Below are 21,104 nucleotides of genomic sequence, written 5' to 3' on the forward strand. Positions count from 1 at the left end.
CTATTATTTTCTGCGAGAGGTGGCAGCCAATGTTGTTAGAGGCTGATATTTGGTTGAATTTAGGTTCTGACGTCAGGTGACCAAAATTCAAAGTCAGGACAACGTGTAATGTGGACATCAATTTGACATAGAACACTGATGGCTGATGTAGAAAAAAACATGTTCTTTTGGTCAGTCTTCATCTTGATGAAAAATAAAATACATTTGAATTTGAACAATTGATCTTATGTGAATCTCCAAGTTTTATCACAACATATATTAGATCTGAAAAGCATTTGGTATAGCACGTACATGGACAAAGACACACCAACAACTTAAAAAAACAGAACAGCGACTCACCCTTTTAAAGTGTTATTCACACATCATATTGTTGTGTTTAAACAGCTACAAGGACTTCATCATACAGTATGTTATCCTTCAGACACCCTGAAGCCCCCTCGTATGCCTGCATGCAGAGAATGAAGGACTCTTAGTCCTCTTGATGTAAAATAATGACAAATACTATATAAAAAAAAAAAAACATCTGCATAATGTCATGATGTCAAGGTCCACACAATGTGAAATTCTATTGTCATGAAAATTTAAAGTACAGTTGATTGGATTTTTATTCAAACCAAACTTTAACATCTGTCAAATGTAATAGTCCAACATCATTCTGATGTCATATTGACTTCCATTGCCAGCTGGGTTGTTTCCCTTTTTACCTCCCGTATAAACTTTATTAAGAGTCAAACAGAACATGGGTCACATGACATCAGACATCCATTTCATTGTCAGTAAATAGAGGAAACATACAAAAAATTACATTGAATATTAAGTTAAACAAGGATATGAATTGTTAATAAAAACTCCAATAAAATCTAAAAAAAAACTTACGTATGATCATATATGTATCACAAATATAGCATTCATATTACCAATCAAGTTATTAGATAAATAAAAACATGATAATGGGAAAAATGTTTTTATTCAAGCACTGATGTTATTAAATGTACACTGTCTTCAGGTCCTCAAGCCTTATTTATAAATAAATCATGTAACTGTTAATGTAGAGAAAGACAAAAATGAATGTCCAAATTGTTATTGTTCACATGCCTTTCGTTACAACCATACTCTTTAAACTCTTTAAAACCCAACCTCTCTAACATCAGTTATTGATGGTTCATTGTACTAAAATATATCTCATTCAAATGATTAACTAAAAACACAAGGATAAAGGGGTCTAGCTGGCACTCACACACACAATAAAGTATATTTTTGCCCATATTCTCATTTTATTTGTCGTCTGATGAGCTTAATTTAATGTACTTTTGAAAATACTTAATGCCACTGAAATATTGTAGCATTTATTTTCCAAATTCATCTATAAAAAGGCAGCGTTCAACACAGCCAAATGAATTTAGACACAAATGTCTAATTGTGTTTTTCCCTTTCCTCATCTTTTCTCCAGTGGCCGCGTGAAGCCATTGCTTGGCCGATTCAGCGAGCTTGAGGCCCTGCTGTCCAGCGTGGACATTAAGCCAGGCAGCATTGATGCTGTCCTGTTGGACGCTGGCTGCTCCTCCATGCAGATGGATCAGGCGGAGAGAGGCTTTGCCCTCAGCAAGGATGGGCCCTTGGATATGAGAATGGATGGAGAGAGGTACGAGATTTGCAACATACAATAGGTGCATCTGTCTTGTTGATTGCGATTTGACTAATAATCCTGTATTCACAGAACTGGACAAAAGCTGTAAGATTTAATTGTCATAAGAAATAATGTTGGGAAGTGCTGTGTAATCACTGTTATTGGTCCCTTGAAAGTGGCATTATATTGATGCAGAAACTCTTAGGAAGACATCAGGATCATGGTTGGGTGCACAAAATGTGAATTTGATACAAGCAGATAAAAAAAATAAATCTAACCTGCAAGTGCCAAAAACTACAGTTCCCTGAATGGCCACTTTAGACTTGCTTCAAAAGTGCAGTTCATTACTGTATGGTTTTGAATTTTTAATTAACACCTTTTTAATTTTATTAAGGCTCAGAGTTAAGTATAATCAAGACCGTAGTCGCTTTGAGTGACAGGCTGTCTGCAAGGCGTCATCACAGTCCCTCTTACACAGCCTGTTCAAGGTGGGAATTTCATGCTGTTATACCGCCTCACTTTTCTCGTGCTGCTTTCAGACGCCTCTCACAAGTATTTAAACCTCTGAAGTCTGAGCAAAATTGGTTTGATTCCTTTCAAATCATGGGAAAAAGGAAATATCCAACTTGGTAAGAAAGTTGTCAAACAAATTGAGATTTTATCAGATTTAGAAAATTATTTTCAAAAAGCTGGTGAAAAACTATATCATTATCATAAATACATATTATAAATGATTTTCCGAAGTTATTTAAAAAAAAAAAAAAAGTAAGCACATTTTTCACATCATTTCCTCTTTTTTTTCTTTTTTTTTTAAACTTTTTTAAAAAAAAATAATTTTCAGCTAAATTTCTTGTACATTTTATTAATTTCTTGAAGATTTTTTTAAGTTATTTCTTTTGTTGCTAATTGCCTTTTTCCCAAGACATCAAGTCAATATACTTAGGTTTCAAAGGGTTAAGGTACAATCGCGAAATCAGAGTTAAGAGTTGTCTCGTCTTTTCTGTGGGCAGCAGAGGCACCAACAGCCTCAAAGTTCTGTGTAAAAGGGACACCCTGCAGGACAAGACCGTGGACCAGACGGGTGTGACGTTTTAATAACCTGTTACTGGTGCAACCCACTGCTGCAAGATTCAAAAAGCAGCTGGAGGCAATTAGCAGCCACCTAAAAAAAGAAGAACAGCAGCCTACGTCAGTATATCACAGAGATGTATTGACTTGTTATTGCCGGCATTCTTTCTAAAATCCCACACTGGGGTGGTATGATGTTGCCATTTTTGTTTGGCTCTGTGTAAAAATAAAAGGAGATGTAAAGAAGGGACTTCATAGCTGCTCTATAGCGCAGTCTCCGTGTAAAAAAGACTTATGAGTTGGATCAACCCTTTGCGCCTCCCCAGCTCCACCGTCTCTTTTACAGAGGGCCAAAAATCCATGATGGCGATGGCCAAAATCCCAAAAGACCACAACTGGTTACCCATCTCCTTCCAACATTCAGCCATGGTTTCTTGTAACCATGACCTTAGAGTTCTCCTGACCATGCCTTATCTACAACAAATCAGGAAAAAAAGCCTTTTGGAGGTGCTAATGCTCCTAATTATTTTAAACGCCAGAATGAGAGATAAAAAAATCTAATGTGATAACACTAAATTTTTTTTTTTTGCCTGTGTACCAAAATAATTAATATATGTTCCATTGCACACTGTGTTACTATTTTTTCTTTTATTATCATGGGTTGTGTTTTTTATGCACCTGAAATGTTTAATCATTTTAAGTATGATTGGGATTTTGTCATCATGTGGAAAAATAATGGATGGTTAACCATTATAATGGTTAAAATAAAGAGTAGAGAGCGATCAATAAATGGGCAAACCATCATTACAAGTTTATTTTTCAACTGTAAAATGTCCTGCTCAATACATATTCTTCATAAAATACAACAGCAACAAAAAATACAATACTTCTTATTTACAAGGTATTATAAACTAATGAAAACATGGTTATGAATATTAAATACCTCCTAAATCCTACACACTGAACATTTAAACTGAATTATCACTGTCACTATCAGTGTTTTTCCCAAAAATCCAGTATGAGCTTTTGTTTAAAGCTATGTTTTAACATTGGAAATAAGTATGCAAAAATGCAGAGGTGCTTTCACAATTGAATTTGAATGATATTATGATTTTTTTCAGACATAAAAAGAGACAAAAGGCTTGCTTATTTTCATTTGTATTTGAATTACAACAGCATTCTCCTATATCTCTCTGTGTGCTTGTGTGTATATATATGTGCATATGTATATGACAGATAGATAGAGAGATAGAAAGAGCAAGACAGCGAGAGACAGAGAGATATATACAGTATAGATATATATGCATTGCAATTTATAGCCTCTTGAATGTTTTCATAAATGTATATGAATCACTTGACAAGGTCAGCATAATGTGCAAAGCTACCAGCTAAGATAACCCCATTATAAGCTATTGCAGAAGCTGCATTTCTCTTTTCATCCCCTCACAATCATTCTATTCATAACTGTCAGCCGTAAAGCTTTTTAGCTGTAGCTCAGAGTTGTCAGGATTCGCCACTGTCAGCAAGGACGTGACGTCAAGCAGCTTAATTGGGCTTCTCTTTGTGCGTAGGTACCCCGACATGCCCTGTGCTGCTGACGTTGTGAATACCTTAGATCAACAGGCTCTTGCATCCATCCTCACTGCATATGGGGAAGAAAGACACGCCAGGAAAATAGCTTCAGCCATTGTGAAGGCACGCCGTGTCAACCCCATCACCCGGACACAGCAGCTGGCCAGCGTGGTGGCAGGTAGCTAGACACTATCCTGATTAATTCCCCGCAGCATTCTGGAGGCCGCGAGGGAAAATAAAACACGAGTGGAGTTATTAAGGTTGTCTCCCGGTAGGACGTATTTGTCTCAAAAAATTACGTGGACTGTGACCTCAGTCATCATCCTCTTTTCTGCCTCTCTTTTGGGTGCCTTTCTTCCGCACCTTCCTTTGAGAGAGCTGAGACAAAGACAGAGCAGGAGGTGGCTGCAACACAATGTTGCTAAAACAAACAGTATCTCACACACAGTAACCCCCCTCTCTCTCTCCTTCCACGCTGCTTTTTTTTTTGCTTTATTTTCCCCCTCTTTCCCCCGTTTCCATGCTCACAAATATGCACACACACCTGACATGTTTGTGCATAAACCGAGTTTACATTGTTTGTCTTCACTAGTTGTTTTTTTTTTTTTTTTTAGCTGCTGTATGCCTCCACATTTGAGCTGCTGAACGAGTGAGATGTCGTTTCAATAGTTATTGCACAGAGCAGTATGTGCGTCAGTGTCACCCTGGGAGAACAGGTGTGAGTAAGAGCAGCTGTTTGATCTTTTTGAGGAGCAAAGCGAGTCACCATCAGTGTTTATTTGGAACAGTCCGAGAGGTTTTGATTTCAGATAGTTCCAGGGGGGCTCTATGTAAAATTGTGACACTCATCGTGATAGGAAAATTTAAAGTCACAGGGGAGATGACAAACGGTAGGAGGGAACCACTTTGGGGACCTGGTGGGAATAAGACATCATTAAAAAAGGTTTCTTCACAGTTTAGGTTGTGGTAACATTGCACAGTAGCAACATCTCATATAAAATGCTGAATTTTCAAGAAGAAAATAACAGAGCAGCAAGTAATGTGTTGTAGTTTCACTCTAATTTGTTTGCATCATCACCCACTGGGTACCTCATTATCCAATTCATTATTTGACTTAAATTGTACAAGAATTTAAAAAATACTGTATGAATGAGCAGGGCTTTGGAGTTGTAGACACATCTGGGGCCAACTGAACTGGTAAAAACTGATTATGTTGTGACAATGTGCTGATCTTACGCATGCTTCAGAACAAACATACATGTAGTTTTCATCAGCAATCTGCATAAGAGATAAGTGAATGTGGAGATGGCGATGGGAGGGTGATGTTAATACTAATATAAATGTAAAGGTAAAGTGAGAGACAGAATCTTATACTAAAAAAATATTTGTTTAGGGTTGTAGCCAATTTCACTGAATGAACTACTACTCAATGAAGTACTTTGTAAATTCTATTTTAATCTAAGCATTATGTTGAAAAATCTCAACAATGCCACCACTGGATCCAGACAAATCTGCTAGCTCGTGCTTTAGTTGTTCTGGCTGATGTGGTCGGTCCTCCTTCTGTTCAGACAAATTTTCACTCGGCCTCAGATGAACCGTGCCATTCACGACCCTTAATATAATATAAGGCGTGTTCCAGAACTTGCAGAGCCTTCGTGCTTCACTCATAATGCGTGATAATCTAACTTTTGCTTTGTGCACAATTGCACTGGGGACACAATAGCTTATAGGTTGGTTTTAGACTTGACACATTTTCAAGGGTCACAAGTGTCCATACCGCGGGTCTTCGCCTTTTTTTCATAGGTTGAAAAAATGCTGTTAAGTTGTTTTTTTGATACATTGCCCCCAACAGTTTGGGAGAATAACTGTTTGTATCTTTGTCATGATCCCACATCAGCTCATGTCTGTGTGACCGCCTGCACAGATAGTGTTGTTGAGGCATTTTCATAAACAACCAAGATGGTTGCAGCTGATGTGGAACTTTCTGAGGTACCATTTTCAAATTTTGATGCTGCACCATCACAGCTCATGTCTACACGCTGTAGTCAGTGTACATTTGTCCATTGCTCAGCGCTTTGTCACATTTTGTTGCTCTGACTGGTTGTAGGTCTATCCAACTGTTTCCAGAGGCATTATGGTCTACAGCCATTGATAATGCCCTTTGGGAATCAAAAATGAACTGAGAGGCTCAAACGTAACTTGCATTTGTGATTTGGTCCAGTGATATCAGGTGACTGATGCAACACAGTCCATGAAACTGCACTCTGTCTCTGCCGTTCTATTCACTGACAGGTCTAGCAAGTAGTAAAGCAAGCAGAACCATGAACATGTGTAACCTTATATTTATATAAGATAAAATAGTGTGCATTCATAAACTGTGGGTCCACAGTTTTAGTCACAGCTTGGATGGATGGATGGATGGATGGATGGGATTTTTTGGTAATTTCTGACTTAAGACTGGGCTCTGATTTCAGGAAGTTAAGACTGATTTATTCCTGTTGTATTTTTGTGATATTTTTCTCCAAATCTGTCTTTGAGCATCATGGAATTTAAATGTGCACCAACTGGAATCGGAAATTGACACCAGACACCAGCCAAATGCTGGTAAAATATGAAGTGGCTGGTAGATTTCAGACAAAAAAATAATGATTTATTACAGAGTGGGTGGTGAATTTGAACATTCAACTGTTTGTGACTGGTAGAGGTTCACATTTTGAAAAGTTTTTTCCCACCCTGGCCATTACATACGTTTGCATATTAAATTAAAAACCTCATGTATCTGTAGACTTTCAAAGACAAAGTCACGTTCTGTCCTCACTTGGGACTTATGTATATTTTGCACAGTTGTCGACTACCTATCCAGTATGTCGTGAACGCCAGCCCAGTCTCCTAAAAAGGTCTGCTGATATTGGACGAATTTTCAGGACATTTGTGCCAATATTCATTGCGGTGAGATTTCAGGTTCATGTTATCCTTTAATTTGAAGCACTTTGTGAAATCTGTTTCTGTTGGAGCTCCATAAACCATTGATAACGTTTCTGACATCGATAATGAGTGAGATATGTGCAGGATGCTTTACAAATAAAAGTGAAATAGCAGTCGTGCGTAGTGGTCCTGATGTGCAAGTGCAGTCTGTGCCATGATTGAAATTTAGAAAATAAAAAAAGAGGAATCAAGACAGCCACAAAAATCATGTAACTGACCAAAAAATGTCCATGGCACCACAGGCAGCCATAGAGACACAACCGTGTCATACAGCTGTAAAGGTTACAGAAAATCTACCCAACATGTAAGGAGAAAAGAGTATTTATTTTACTGAACGCTTACAGCAGGAGTCTAAAGCTAAATTTAGCTTCTTTAAAGCACCAAATGCATTCAATACATGACCCAGTAAATTGCAAAATAATCCTGTATTTAACTGAGTAGACAGGGTAGGGCATGAATGCATTTATTTTGAGACACCAACAAGGTGTTTAAGGTTAATATAATACCAAAGCAAGAATAGTAAAACACTTGAATTAATGCAAAATTAGCACAAGCTAATTTAAAATGCATTTAAAAGAATTAAAACTGTTACAGAGTTTTACAAAATGTCAACAAAAGCACACTATTTACCACATTTAAGCTAGCCGTGCCTAGGCTTCTTCTGCAAAGCCGTGCAATTGATCAATACACAAACGCTCTTTTATTTGTATTTGTGTATGAGTAGTATGTGTTTCTTTTCTTTGCACTTACGTCCTTATGTTTACACCGATGATGTATTTAATGGCCTGTCACAGCCATCCCATCTGTACTGAGAATAGTTCCAGCAGTCGTGTGGTGACAAAAGAAACTTGACATGAGTGTGTTTTTCAAAGGCAGATTTAGTGATATTGGACAAACAGTGTTACTTGTCACTCTCTCTCTAACTGGGAATGTTGGTAATGTCAGTGGTAGAAGAAAAACAAAATGTGTTTGTAGTAGCAGTACCACACGTCAGTCAATCAGTTGTTTTGGATGGGCAATGCACTAATTAGCAATCAGTGGATGCAAAGTAAATCCACATGGAGCTTCGGCATATTCAGCTTTGGTAAATTTTGATACAGGAATTTGGATCATTGAAACAAAAAGCCACAAAGTCCAAAGTGGAAGAAGTGAAATTAGCTCTGGCGCACCATCCAGTTTTACCAGGCCTGCGTATTCAGTCTTCACTGGCCCCATTGACCACCATTGTAAAAGATATGTCTGTCAAACTAAACAGGACAGGGCATCTTGAACTGTAAACAAGGTCAGTTATGACTTTCTATTATGCATTTTTGATCCTCGCAGGTTTTATATTTGTAAAGCTTCCTTGAGCCAAGAAAAGTGATTTAAACATCTGTGATGTCATCACAATGTAACATCTGTGAGTCGAGCGGGAATTCACAGGTGGGACCAGCAAGAAGAAAAGAAACACATCTGCACATATTGAGTGGACCACATACCACTTACCATCTTGGGGATCCAGTATCTATTTATTATTACACATCTATGAGTTTTTCATAAACCTGCTCTGCTGGAGTGTAAAGTGTTTAACGACAGAGCTGTGGTTTGTCAACCATGACACGGGAGTCAATGGTAACAATATATCTTTTGAAAACAGCCTTAAATTATTGCATGATTAATAACTTTAACGAGCTTGTTTGTGAGGTATTGTGACCGGTTAGCACCAAGGAGAGTGGAAAGAGGAGAAGTCACAGCCTCAAATGACGTCACACTGTTGGGTTGTACCCCAATTGAGATTTGAGACTGTTACTTCTCCTCTCTTCCCCTTGGTTAGTATTAGTGCATGCCAAGTTAGATGGCATTTTACAAGTGTGTTCTCAGCCTACAGCCACGAGTCCCGCCAGTGCTAACTATGTCACAAAGCTTTATCCAGCACCACCTACCTCGCAAAGACGTGGCAATGAATTACACTGCAACTTTCTGATGTAACAAAGCACTTACATTTGATACACTTCTGATTTGCTGATTCCAATTCATTCTCAACAGTCCAACAGTGTTTCAGTCGACTTCTGGCTCAAATTGAAAAATTTCAACTGGAGCAAATACATCATGTCGTCTGTTGTGCCACGTCAAACAAAGTTGTGTCAGTGCTCCATTGTTCTACTTGTTCTGTTGTTGAACAAACTACTGCTTTTTGTTCAGCCAGTAACACCAAAGCCTGTTATTGTTGTCCAAATAGATTATTGTGGACTGTAGCAGTGCTTTTGCCTTGTAGCATGCATGCTACAAACATCAAATATAGTGATTAAGATGAGAGATAACACAAAGGTAGAGTACAGCGGGAGCATTAATTGAATGTAATACATTAATGCTGTGTGCTTCCTTCTTAACTACCTGATTTTTGCCTTTATGTACACATCTTAATCTCTTATTTCCTCTATGGATCTGTCTATAGGACCTTTGAAAGATGAATTAGAGAGAGCATATGGCTTGGTGAGGCCAGACCAGGGCTGGTCCTTGCAGTGCAGGCATTGTATTGATTGCAGTGTGACTCACACCTTGGGCTGTTTAGTGCAGGAGGAGAGAAATGCCACATCACTCACTTCTCTGGTTTTTGCAGTTTCTCTATAGGTCTTCATAAGTGTCTAATTGTCATTTTTTTTTCTGTGTGGGGGTTATGAATTGGTAAAGGTGGAATCAACTCATGTCATCACATTTTCATTTAGAGTTTTGCCTAAATTGTCCACATATATTTATCCTTTACCTAAATTCTGACGCATTCGGCACACAAGATGCTATTTATCAAACAGGTGCACAAGCTTGTAAGCGCAGATTTCCCTTTTGCACATCTTGCAGTATGACATTCCTCTCTCTTACTTTCACATGCATTTAGAAATAGGGTCGCTCAAATAACAGATATGAAAAGATTTTTTGTATTAAAAAATTGTAAGTATTTAAGAGGAAGGTTGTGGTGCAGGAGAAAAACATTTATCACCCTTTATTTTACAGAAAGCAAGACTGAGTGCACCAGTCACAGAGCAATGTCTACTGTACAAAAAACCCCAAAATGCATTATTTTGTTATTTTTAAACAGGGATCATGGTGTTGTCACATAGTCATTTTGTGCTCAGTCAGATTTAGCTTGAACTTGGCGTTCAATGAACTGAGAGATCATGAGAGCCATTTGGCTGCGTTTACCTCGGTATTTTAGTGACACATCAGCCATATCAACACCATCTCCACACTCCATCTGCTCTGCCCAGAGCCTCTGATGGGCCTGCCGCTCAGTGCTGCTGCAGCTTGCATGTATTTTTCAATAAGTTATGCTTTCTGTGCTTCAATTTGCTACGTCAGTTCATCTCTTTTCTTTTTTTTTTTTAATTTAATGACTCCTTTTGCATTAACAACATAAGTAACCTACTACTTTATGTCCGATAATTCTCAGTCACCCAGAAAAAATCTGCAAGTTCTAAGTCAATGTCATATTTTTATTCAAGAGGCTTCTTATATACTCCTGATTGGTGGAGATCTCAGGTATCTCATTTTCTTTTGTGTTATCCACACACCAGTTTTGCATAGCCAGACATATCTCACTCTGGCTGGTGCTCTAGTAAAGTCTGGCTGAACCCAGCACAGTCTCACAGTAAGAGAAAAAATGCTCTGGGTTGTTTGCATTTCATTAAACCAAGAATGCAACAATGGTTCCCTGCAAAATAGTGTCCGGAACTTGTTCAGGTGAAACATTTGCTAAATCCCTGCAAAGTAAAGCACTACGTAAATTATTAAGGACGGATATATGCACAACGTTAGATACATATACAGAATCTGTGTGTGGCGTTCACTTTTTTTTTGTTTGTTTTTAGTATTTGTGTATCCCTTTTTATCATTCTGGGTCCCCTCTCTAAATGTGGAGGTGTTTGCAGGTCTATAAATGCAGCGCGGAACTCTTCGTGACTCTTTTTTCCCCTCAGCAACAGTTTGTGGAGTTTGAGTCGTAGGATTGATAAATGATCAATCAGATCAGATTTACGAATTAGAGAAGTAGCTGTTGCAGAGGCAAGTGAAAGGAAACTTTTGAAACCAAGCACAATCAACAGTTAAACTTCACTTTCACTGCGCCTGTTGTTCTGCTGCTCCGTCTGTGCCCAGAGTATGCCCTGTGATCCAAAAACATAGTGCAATTAAAAACTGAGCAGTATATATATATATGTTCCAACAGCACTCCTGATGAATGGTCCAGCTTCAAAAATAAAGTAAAAATTAACACTTGGGGGCTGATATTGTTATCATGATAGGCCGCCACAAATAAATGATATGTGGGAAAGCCTACTTTTATTCATAATCTGCGCACCACCGTTATCTGTAACCTTGCCTCTGATAAAAGGGACATTATTACAACCTCCTCCACTGTTGCATCGTTTGTTTTCAGAAACTTTTGACTCTGCCCTCTAGTGCCAACTAGTGGATGTATCTGTGCCAGCATTACCAACATTTGAAATAAACGTATCTATTTTCAAACGTAAAGGGAGTATAAATGAGCCGGTAAGACGTTTTAACATGCTGGGTGCTAAGTTCGAAGTTGTTTCACGCACAGAACTAAAACTATGTCTGGAAATCTGAGCTAGTTTTACGTAGCGAAGGGGATTTGGAAAGCGTTAACACTCATATAGAAACAGAGGAGAATTCCCTCTGAAATAGGGGGATGATAGCAGACTCATAGTCTACATCCTGTGAGTCAGACTTTCCACATACTCCTAACACCTGTGGGTTGTCAAGGTCATATGAGTCATTAGGTGACATGATAGATACAGCGTATGGATTGGTGGTGCAGTAGCTGATAAGTGGTGTTTAAGTACCCCGCTGTGTTTGTGGATAGTTGTTTATGTTTGACCCAGATGGCCTCCTTCACTCCTTCTTCAGATGATTGCTCTCATCTGTCCAAAATGTGTACATATTGCTGGTCTCACCGTAGTGTCTCTTGTCTTTAAGATGGTCGTAGGCTGTGTAGTCTTGACCTGAAGAGTTGACCCTCTTGACCCATGAGCTTGTTCAGTGGTTGTTCTGTGTCTGTGCATTTTTTGCTGCACACTGTATTACATTAGCCTTCCAATGTCATGGAAGAGAAACAGCTATGCAAAGTTGGAGGTTATGTAATGCACTGTATATTGTCATGGTGCAAAAATGCCAACATTGGTGGTCTGAAACTGGTTATGAACATGAAAGTCACAAATGCAACAAACCCATCCACCTGTGCCCAATATTCCAAGGAATACAGAGTTGAGTTGTGGTGGATAAATTTCTTCCTCAGGATGAGGCGGATTAGAGTCAGACTGGATTCACTTGGTGAAATTCACTCCCATGGTGAAGCTAAAAGTATGGAGGACAGAAAATAGCATGGGAAGAGTTGTTAGCGAAAGTTTTGTAGGTGCCGATATTTGGCATTTTACCGATTATTTGTATCAGCGTTTTATTTTGGTAATCACCTATAAATAGTCAATTAAAAAGTGCCAAGAAAGTGCCATATTATATTATGATATATTCCAAATTCTAATATTTGACAGTAAGATTTCATTTTTATTACAAATGCATATCGGCTCCAAATATCAGTTATTGGTCTCATTAAGTACTAATAATCTGTATCAGCCCTGAAAAACCAATAACAGTTGAGCCTTTATTTAAAGTTCAATCAGATTGAACTGTACAAAGTTGTATGTATAGCAAATGTATTTTGACTGCCTTTGTTATGCTGAAATAGAAAATACAGTATTTACTGAGGATTCTCAAGAGTTAGTTAAATATTTCAGACTACCGCTCCTGAAGGCCCAGACTCACCAAAACGACATCAAAGAACCAGAGACGGCCGAGTGTTGTGTCAGCTCATATTGCCTTGGTCTTGGCCAAAAAGTTGCAGCTGAACACACCGCAAAGACTAAAACCAACAGCCGACTGTCACATATATTCTGCACCCGTGTGAGAGGAAATAACTCGAACAAGCAGGTGGTAATAGCCTGTATTCATCATTTAAAAAGGGAAACTGGAAGACCAACTGGATTGATTTAAGATGCTATAGTTAGCCAGTTAGCACATTAACAACTCGATGCTGAAAGAACGAAGCATATTTACCATCCGCTAATGAACAAAAACAATTCTGAACTGTTTCTGCTAAAGAGCTCAATAGCTAAAAGAAAAAAAAAACCCTCATAAAACAAGTTTGTTTCGATTTCACGCCTGCTTAATTTTACTTGTTTGTCTGCTTTCCTCACTTCTGTTCTCTCACCGACGGCCTCCACCATCAGCCAACACTGATTCAACATGATGAATCACCCGAAAAAAGCCATAAAGGGCCAACCAGGGCCATCAGTGCGGGACGCACCGCAAATAGGGCAGCAGATGCTCACTGACTGCCAACACTGACCAACGGCCGTCCATCAGTGTGTCAGGGTCAAAAGGGAATAGGGCTGCAAGTAACTACTGTTTTCATCATAACTATCTCTTTATCATTTGGTTTGTAAAACACTAGTAAATAACTGAAAGTGCTCATTTACAGAATTCATTCATTCAGTTTATGGTGACATGAGACAAAGTAAAGCATCAAAGTCGCACATTTAAGAAGCTGTAAAAGTTTGCAATTTTTGTTTGGAAAATGACTTAAGTTAAGTTCAACTAATTAATCAATTCTCAAAATGGTTTAACTTTCTGTTTGTGACATGGTCAATTTTAATCGACTTATTGTCAGGGTTTTCCACACATTCATTTATGCGTGGCAGACCACCATAATTAAAACATCTGCCACCACATATGGATTTCTTAAAATTTGTTTAAGAAAAGGGGACATTAAAAAAAAAACTGAGGAATAATGTCTAGTAAACTATATATATAGTTATTATAATTACATATTTAAATCTATTCTGCAGAAAGTAAAAGTATACATAGTATACCATTTTTTTTCTCCAATTTTCAATGCTTGTTTTTACACTTGTTTTTGCAATTGTACAGAATGATAAAAAAGGGGGCCACACAAGATACAAAACACAAAGTTTTGCTGACACCTTCCCCCCGTCGTCAGCAGCCTCCACACATAGATTCTGATTCTGTGGGAAACACTGTATCGTTCTGCCTTAAAAGTGACTACACTCATCTTACTTTATTCACCTGCTCCTCTTGTTAGATCTCATCTCATGTTTCTTTAAAGTTGTAAATCTTTTAGGAGATTTCCAGGGCTTTTTTTATTTTGAGATTTTTTTGAAAACTTTGTGAGTATTTTTCTTTGTTTTTCCTGTTTTAAATTATTTTACATGCAAGTAAAACAACAGTAAGCATACAGTGATGACTAAATGCTCTAGTGTACTAGACTTACATTCAGTTTTCATAAGATCCACTCACTCTGGCCATCTCTTTGTCTCCAGGATCGTTTCCTGCAGCTGTTCTCTATGCACGTAAAGACCGACTCCACCGACCAGCACATGTTGCCACTAAGACTTTCCAAGCTCTGCGTATCTTTGTGAATGATGAGCTGAATGAATTACACGCAGGTCTACGTGCTGCCCGATCGGCTCTGGCGCCTGGAGGACGTCTCTGTGTGATCACCTTTCATTCGCTTGAAGACAGACTGGTCAAAAGTTTCCTCCAGAGAGACGACTTGTCTAATGTAGATCACTTCAGCCCGAAGAAACATGGCAAACAGAAGGAAAAAATGGCAGATGATGTAAAAGGTTGTGGAAGTGCTTATTGGCTTCCTCTGCAAAAAAAAGTGATCAACCCAGAAAAGGACGATGTACAAGAGAATCCTCGAGGGCGCTCTGCTAAACTGAGGGTGGTACTCAGACGTTAATTTTGATAGAATAGAAAGACAAACTTTTTACAATTCAAGGAAGTTCAGCAGAGGGTGGAGCTGTAGTCATAGAGCAACTTTCCACTTTGTCTTTTTTTTATCTTGACTGTAACTGAACTTCTTTTCTCTACAATATTTTTACAGTTTCTATCTCCTTCCAATAAATTTGGCAGTGCTCGCTGGTGGGAAGCCAGTGAGGGTTATCATCATTGGCGCTGAACTACTGACTCCTACTGGCTGGTTGGTGCGCTGCAGATATTTTTTTCATTGGCAGGTGAAAAACTGGCAACACCATGTGTCACAAATGTAGCAAATGTCTCTAGTGGAGTTACCAGTGTTGTGCAATCAAATTGGGATAAAAATGAGAACGAGAAACTAAAAATATGTCTATTTGACAAAGTAAACTAAAGTCAGAAGCCCACTTACATCGTATATTGCATTGTTACACATTTAGTTCACTTAATGACACCTGATTCAGCTGCATTCTCTCAATGAAGACTGTAATTCTTTGTTGAGAGCTCTGCGAGCTAGTAAGTGGACCTTTGAGCCTGTTGTTTTGCTACATACACTTTACCTAAAGGCAGGATCTGCACAAGGTGATGTAGTACTCGAATAACGCTGTCTTATATTTTGACCAAAGTGTTCAAGTCGTTGCTCTGGTGTAACTTAGCATGACCTAATTCAGTGAGCCGTCTGTTAATGATAATAATAATAATAATGATGCATTTTATTTATAGGCGCCTTTCAAAGCACACGGGGACACCTTACAAGTGAAAAAAGCATGTACCCATAAATCATAAAGTCAAACTGCGATTTGTTTTCCCCTCTCTTCAGTAGTGCATGGCTGTAATAGCTCTGCCAAAAACTGAAAGTGAAACTTAAGTTCCTGCTGGCATCATTTTCTTGCGCTACTTTCAGATTCTGTGACATTCAAATGTTTTGTCGAGGATTTCCTCATGCCTAAAAAGAATTTGACAAGTAACCCTTCACTGAAAATAGAAACCTGGATGACATTATTTGTCTATCTTTAATACATTTATATTGTTTATATTAATTAGCCTATTTTCTTTGAGTGATTTCCCAGAAAATGACAAAAATGAAAGAAACCAACAACCAAAAAACAGTGCCTGAACAGGAAACAGGAAAAATGGACAATGGATGGATTTCATTTTTTTTCTGTCTGTATAAACCCTACAAAAGGGAATGCATTTGCAAAAACTGCAGTTTACAAATAAGGACACAATAATTGTTAGAATAATATAATAAGGATTATAATAAGGATTAATAATATATATTTAAAGTTTGTCTTCCAATGGAAAAACTTCTTATTGAATCACCGGTTAAGGGGTGGCTCCCTCCAAATCCCAGTCCTGCTGGGCCTCAGTCTACAGGCTGGTTAAAATTTAAAGAAAAGTTTTTAAAAGTGTGTGACCTTTTTATTATCTTCCTTTTGTGTTATAAATTTACATGAAATGGCAGTTAAGTTTTACCATTATTTTAAACTAACACCTGTGGTCTGATGCAGCACTGTTAAGAGCCTGTAAGATGCTGTTTAAGTTCCACTGATGAATTAAAACTTAAAACTTAAATTTGTGTGCTGTTCTAATAAATTAGATTTCCTTGCGTTGCCAATGTTTGACAACGTGTTCGGTGGTTTTTGCTTCCTGATATCTCAATATATAAAACAAACAAACAACAAAAAAAACACCTTTTCTCACTGACGTCTGTGTTCCCCCCAAACCTCCCTTGATGAGTCGCTCAAGTGAAACCTCTACTGTACCATATGAATCAGTAATGCCACTAAATACTGAATGACGCAAGTGTCAGAAGTGGTGGTGAATGAGCGGGGTGGTTGTTCTTGAGCATTGTCTCACCTTCCACTGTAAGCAGATGAGGTGTTTTGATCTTTACCATTTGACTTTGACTAATTGTAATTGCCTCATCAAGATTATTAAGACTTTTTTCCCCTTCTGTCTCAGTTTAGTGCACTCTAAATATACCCTTCTCGTTACCTTGGAAACTAAATGGCGCAAGTAACATTTAACTGTGTCTAAAATTATATTGCTTTAATCTAATATGACATGATGCCATATCGTGAATTTGACCGTCCCTCCCTTTAGACATCAGTGGATGTGGGATATGTCATGGCTTTTAATCCTTTGAATACTTTGTTTCTGTTTCATCCCCCTGAAATCTTTACTGAATCACAGTGTTTACCATGTATAAGGAGGTGAACACGGGTTAGAAAATGTTACTCACGACTTCATTTCACACTGATGCGTAAAAGCGTATACATAAATAGAAAAGAATAAAGAAACATGGGAGAAATGTCTGTTTTTTAATTGAACATCATCCCTTATGAATGGTGTTTTTCTGAAAGGTTTAGCCTGTGTAACTGGTCTTTTGTACTGCTACCATTTTAATCTGTATGCACGACGCAATGTCGTCATGTTGATTTAGAGAGATGTAATTGAGTACATTTACACAAAGACTTTAAATTTGAAATTGAACAAAAAAAAATCTGCTCTATTTAGCCTCCACGACTGTAACATAACCAAATCTGTGAATTGTCTGTGATTGAGTTCAATTGTGGGTAATCTCTATAAACAGTCTTCATATATATGCAGAATGTGTTGGCAACGTGACAAGATTTTGGTTATTGGAAGTGTTCTGATTTCTGTAGTTGAATGGTCACATAACAGCGAAACGCACTGGCCAAAATTCACTCGGGAACTAACTATTTTCTGACAATGAGTAAGCTGTCTAACAGCTTTTTAGATAACCAATATGTGAGATTTAGGGGGATGTATTGGCAGATTGGAATGATATATTAAGTATGTTTTATTAAGTGTATAATTTCCTGAATGTAAGGATTGTTTTGTTCTCGTCGATATAAAATCAGCTGTTTATATCTACATAGGGAGCGGGTCCCTGGTTTATGGAGATCACCATGTTGGACAGCCATGTTTCTACAGTAGCCTAGAACGGTCAAACCAAACAGTGGCTCCAGATATAGCCATACGTGTTTTTACGTTGGCAATGAGCAGCACCAGAGTTAGTAGTTTGTAACATGAAAGCGCTTTATTCAGTGTTTTTTAGTGGTTAAAATGACCAGATCCATTTGTTTTGGAGAAGAAGAGACCTTTTTCACCTTTGAAAATGTATTAATCTGCATTCATGTTTTAATATCTGTCTATAGACATCACATGAAATAACTACCGCCCATAAGAAGTCTTGACTTGGATATCCACTGGCAACATCGGATCACCCGAGCTGCCAGGAAATACACCAGACTCCGATGCAAATTTTACATAGTGGCCAAAAGTGGATGTCCACCATCTGGGTCGGTCAAATGAATCCCGCTGGCCCAGAAAGACTTTTTCCCATTGATTGACATTGGGAAAGAGACATCTGTAAATCAGTAAATTATTTTTTGTGAGCGTCAAATCCCCTGCGAAACAACTCATTTCACTATCTAGATTTAAACCATCTAGTTTGAAAAATGAAGCAAACACAAAGTGCCAAAAACTGCAGTTCATCAAGTGGCCACTGGAGACCTGAGAGTCAATCCTCATCGACCCCCATGATGAAATTACCAACTTTACAGCAGAAATAAATATGTCTACAGCCTGGTACAAAAAAAAGAAAAAGATTTTGGTCTCTATAGCTAATTTCGACATTCATCACAACTGTATGCGGGAGAATTTTTATATAATTCAACTGTTTACATTTTTAAAGGCCCAAGATATGCATATTTAAGGTCAAATATGTTCTATTTTGGCTCCAAAAGACAGCAGCAGCTGTGATGCTGAGCTTAAAACGGATGTCCACAAGTTAGCTACGTCCATTATTTTTACAGTCTGTTGTTCTAAAGACAAAGAGAGAAACTCACGTTTTTATTCACACAACAATATGTCAGCAGTAAGCGGGACAGCGTGTGGCAGTTTCTCTCTTCGTCTTTAGATTTTCTCCGACCCACCTGTCACACATTCAGGTGTGCAGAGATTTACTTCAGATTTCACAGTCTGTGTTTCTACTGCATCAATTTCCTTTTTTTTTAACTTTTCTTTTTTAAAAAAATCATCCATCACAAGGGTCTTCTTTTTCAGTACAGTTTAAAGGAACTACCGTTTAATGTGAATATTTCTATTTTCTGCTGCTTTGTACTTCTATTCCCTTACGTTTAAGAGGCAAGAGTACTTTTTACTCAACTTTTATTTCACAGCTATAACATTACTATTTGCAGATTAAAACATAAGTACATTTAAGTACATTTAGAAAGTAGTACTTCTGTCATTTAAAAAAAAACTAATTACATTCAGATTGCAGGACTTTTACTTGTGAGTATGTTTTAAAAGCAGTGTTTAAATACTTTTACCATTTTTCACATTAAAGCTAAAAATGTTCCCATCAACTGTTGAGGTAGATGTTTTATTTAATTTTTTATACTGAAAATTGCAATTTCCAGTCCGGGAAAATACGCTCTTTAAAGTTGTTTTTATATTTTTAAAATCTCGTTCATCTAAACTTCTGTGTTCTCAGCATTAAAAATAACTGATGTTTGCTGCTCGAAGCAGGAGAAGATGATAAGACAGGAACGTCAGTGATTATAAATTATTGTTATCTACGACTGCAAATTTTCAATCACCATGGAAACAGTAACCTCAGATAACAGTAAATATACTGTAAGACGATGCTATTATTGTAGACTTGGATCAATCCATAAATTGACTACCAAGTACGTAACTAATAGCTACTGTTGTTGATCATGTCTCTGAAACTGCAGGCAGACACACCAGGCATCACCTCACCTGCTGCTGAACAGCGTGAACAAACAGACAAAACAATCTTTATTTCACTGTTTCATGTCAACAAAAGAATACACAACAATGGTGCTTTTATTTCATTTTAGAGCTTTTCGCTGCACTGATGTCAACAGTAGGTGTGATTCAGGCTTTAGGAGCACAGAGAGACAATGAATGAATTCAGCTTGAGAGTGTACGCTCAGTACGTCAGAGAGACTCAATCATTCACAGTCGCACTAATTACCTCAAATGACATTAAATGATTATGAATGAGTATAAGAAGGCCAACCTGTGGCTCATGATTTCAGTGCAGGTTTTTTGTTGCATATGTGTAGCTCTTACTCACATCTTATTTTAACTGGAATCATTGTATTTGAATTACATCATATATTTGCTAATCACTGCCTGAAAATATGAGTTGATCTCTCACACATTCTCACCCCTAATCCTTAAAATACCGCTGCTTGGTTAGTAATTTTGGCATTAGACACTGACACATAAAGGCACCTTTTGTAGTGGTTTATTACTCCGCCAGGTCGCATAAGTTTAAAGTGCCACTAAGATGGCACAGACTTCACTGGAAACAACTTAATATAAGGAGCTGAAAAGATGGGTAGATGGATCTAACAAACCTAACAAACTTTCACCCATGTTGAGCCAAACCATAATGTTTTTTTCTAAATATTGCTTAAACCTAACCACGTGATTTTTTTTTGCAAGGAAATAAACATAAAAAAAAGTTTTTTCATTGAAATTGTAAGTTTATTTGAAAATGACTATGCATATTTGAGCAGAAACTGTACATTTCCTGTTAAAATGGAAGTGTATTTTGAAAAGGCACAGTGCATTAAACAGGCATAAACTGACATGGTGTCCCAGAACATCACCAGCAGATGCAGGAGGATACCTAGTGCATCATATTTAGATTACGAAAGCCTTCTGACCAAGCTTTGCTATTTGACAAGTTGGGATAATAATGTTTTGCAGTGGTGCTATGCATCAAAATATGACCCTATAACTACCTCTCCAGCATCAGATTTGGACACTCGGGAATGGCATGTCAGTTTACGCCTGTTACATGCAGTATGTCTTTTCAAACTAAAACCCTTTTTTAACGGACATATACAGTTGCTGCTCAATACACGCATGCAGTTTCTTTTCAAAACAAACTCAAAGCATTGTAGGTTTCAGCAATGTCACAGTCGGTGTCCTTTGGGAAGACTGAGCAGAGCATCTA

The 21,104-nt window shown here is 37.8% G+C and overlaps 1 protein-coding gene across 1 annotated transcript in view; it reads left to right on the forward strand.

Annotated features, from left to right (window-relative positions):
- mettl15 (methyltransferase like 15) overlaps nucleotides 1–15,188 on the forward strand; it is a 67,231-nt gene extending 52,043 nt beyond the window's left edge. The window contains exons 4-6 of the mRNA XM_042493709.1: nucleotides 1,451–1,642; nucleotides 4,267–4,445; nucleotides 14,638–15,188. Coding sequence (XP_042349643.1) covers nucleotides 1,451–1,642; nucleotides 4,267–4,445; nucleotides 14,638–15,062 — 796 coding nt within the window. The 3' untranslated portion in view covers nucleotides 15,063–15,188. The remainder of the gene's footprint in view (nucleotides 1–1,450; nucleotides 1,643–4,266; nucleotides 4,446–14,637) is intronic.
- Nucleotides 15,189–21,104: the final 5,916 nt, after the last annotated feature.

Source organism: Plectropomus leopardus, chromosome 1 (genome assembly GCF_008729295.1).
Source record: "Plectropomus leopardus isolate mb chromosome 1, YSFRI_Pleo_2.0, whole genome shotgun sequence".
Taxonomy (NCBI): Eukaryota; Metazoa; Chordata; class Actinopteri; order Perciformes; family Serranidae; genus Plectropomus; species Plectropomus leopardus.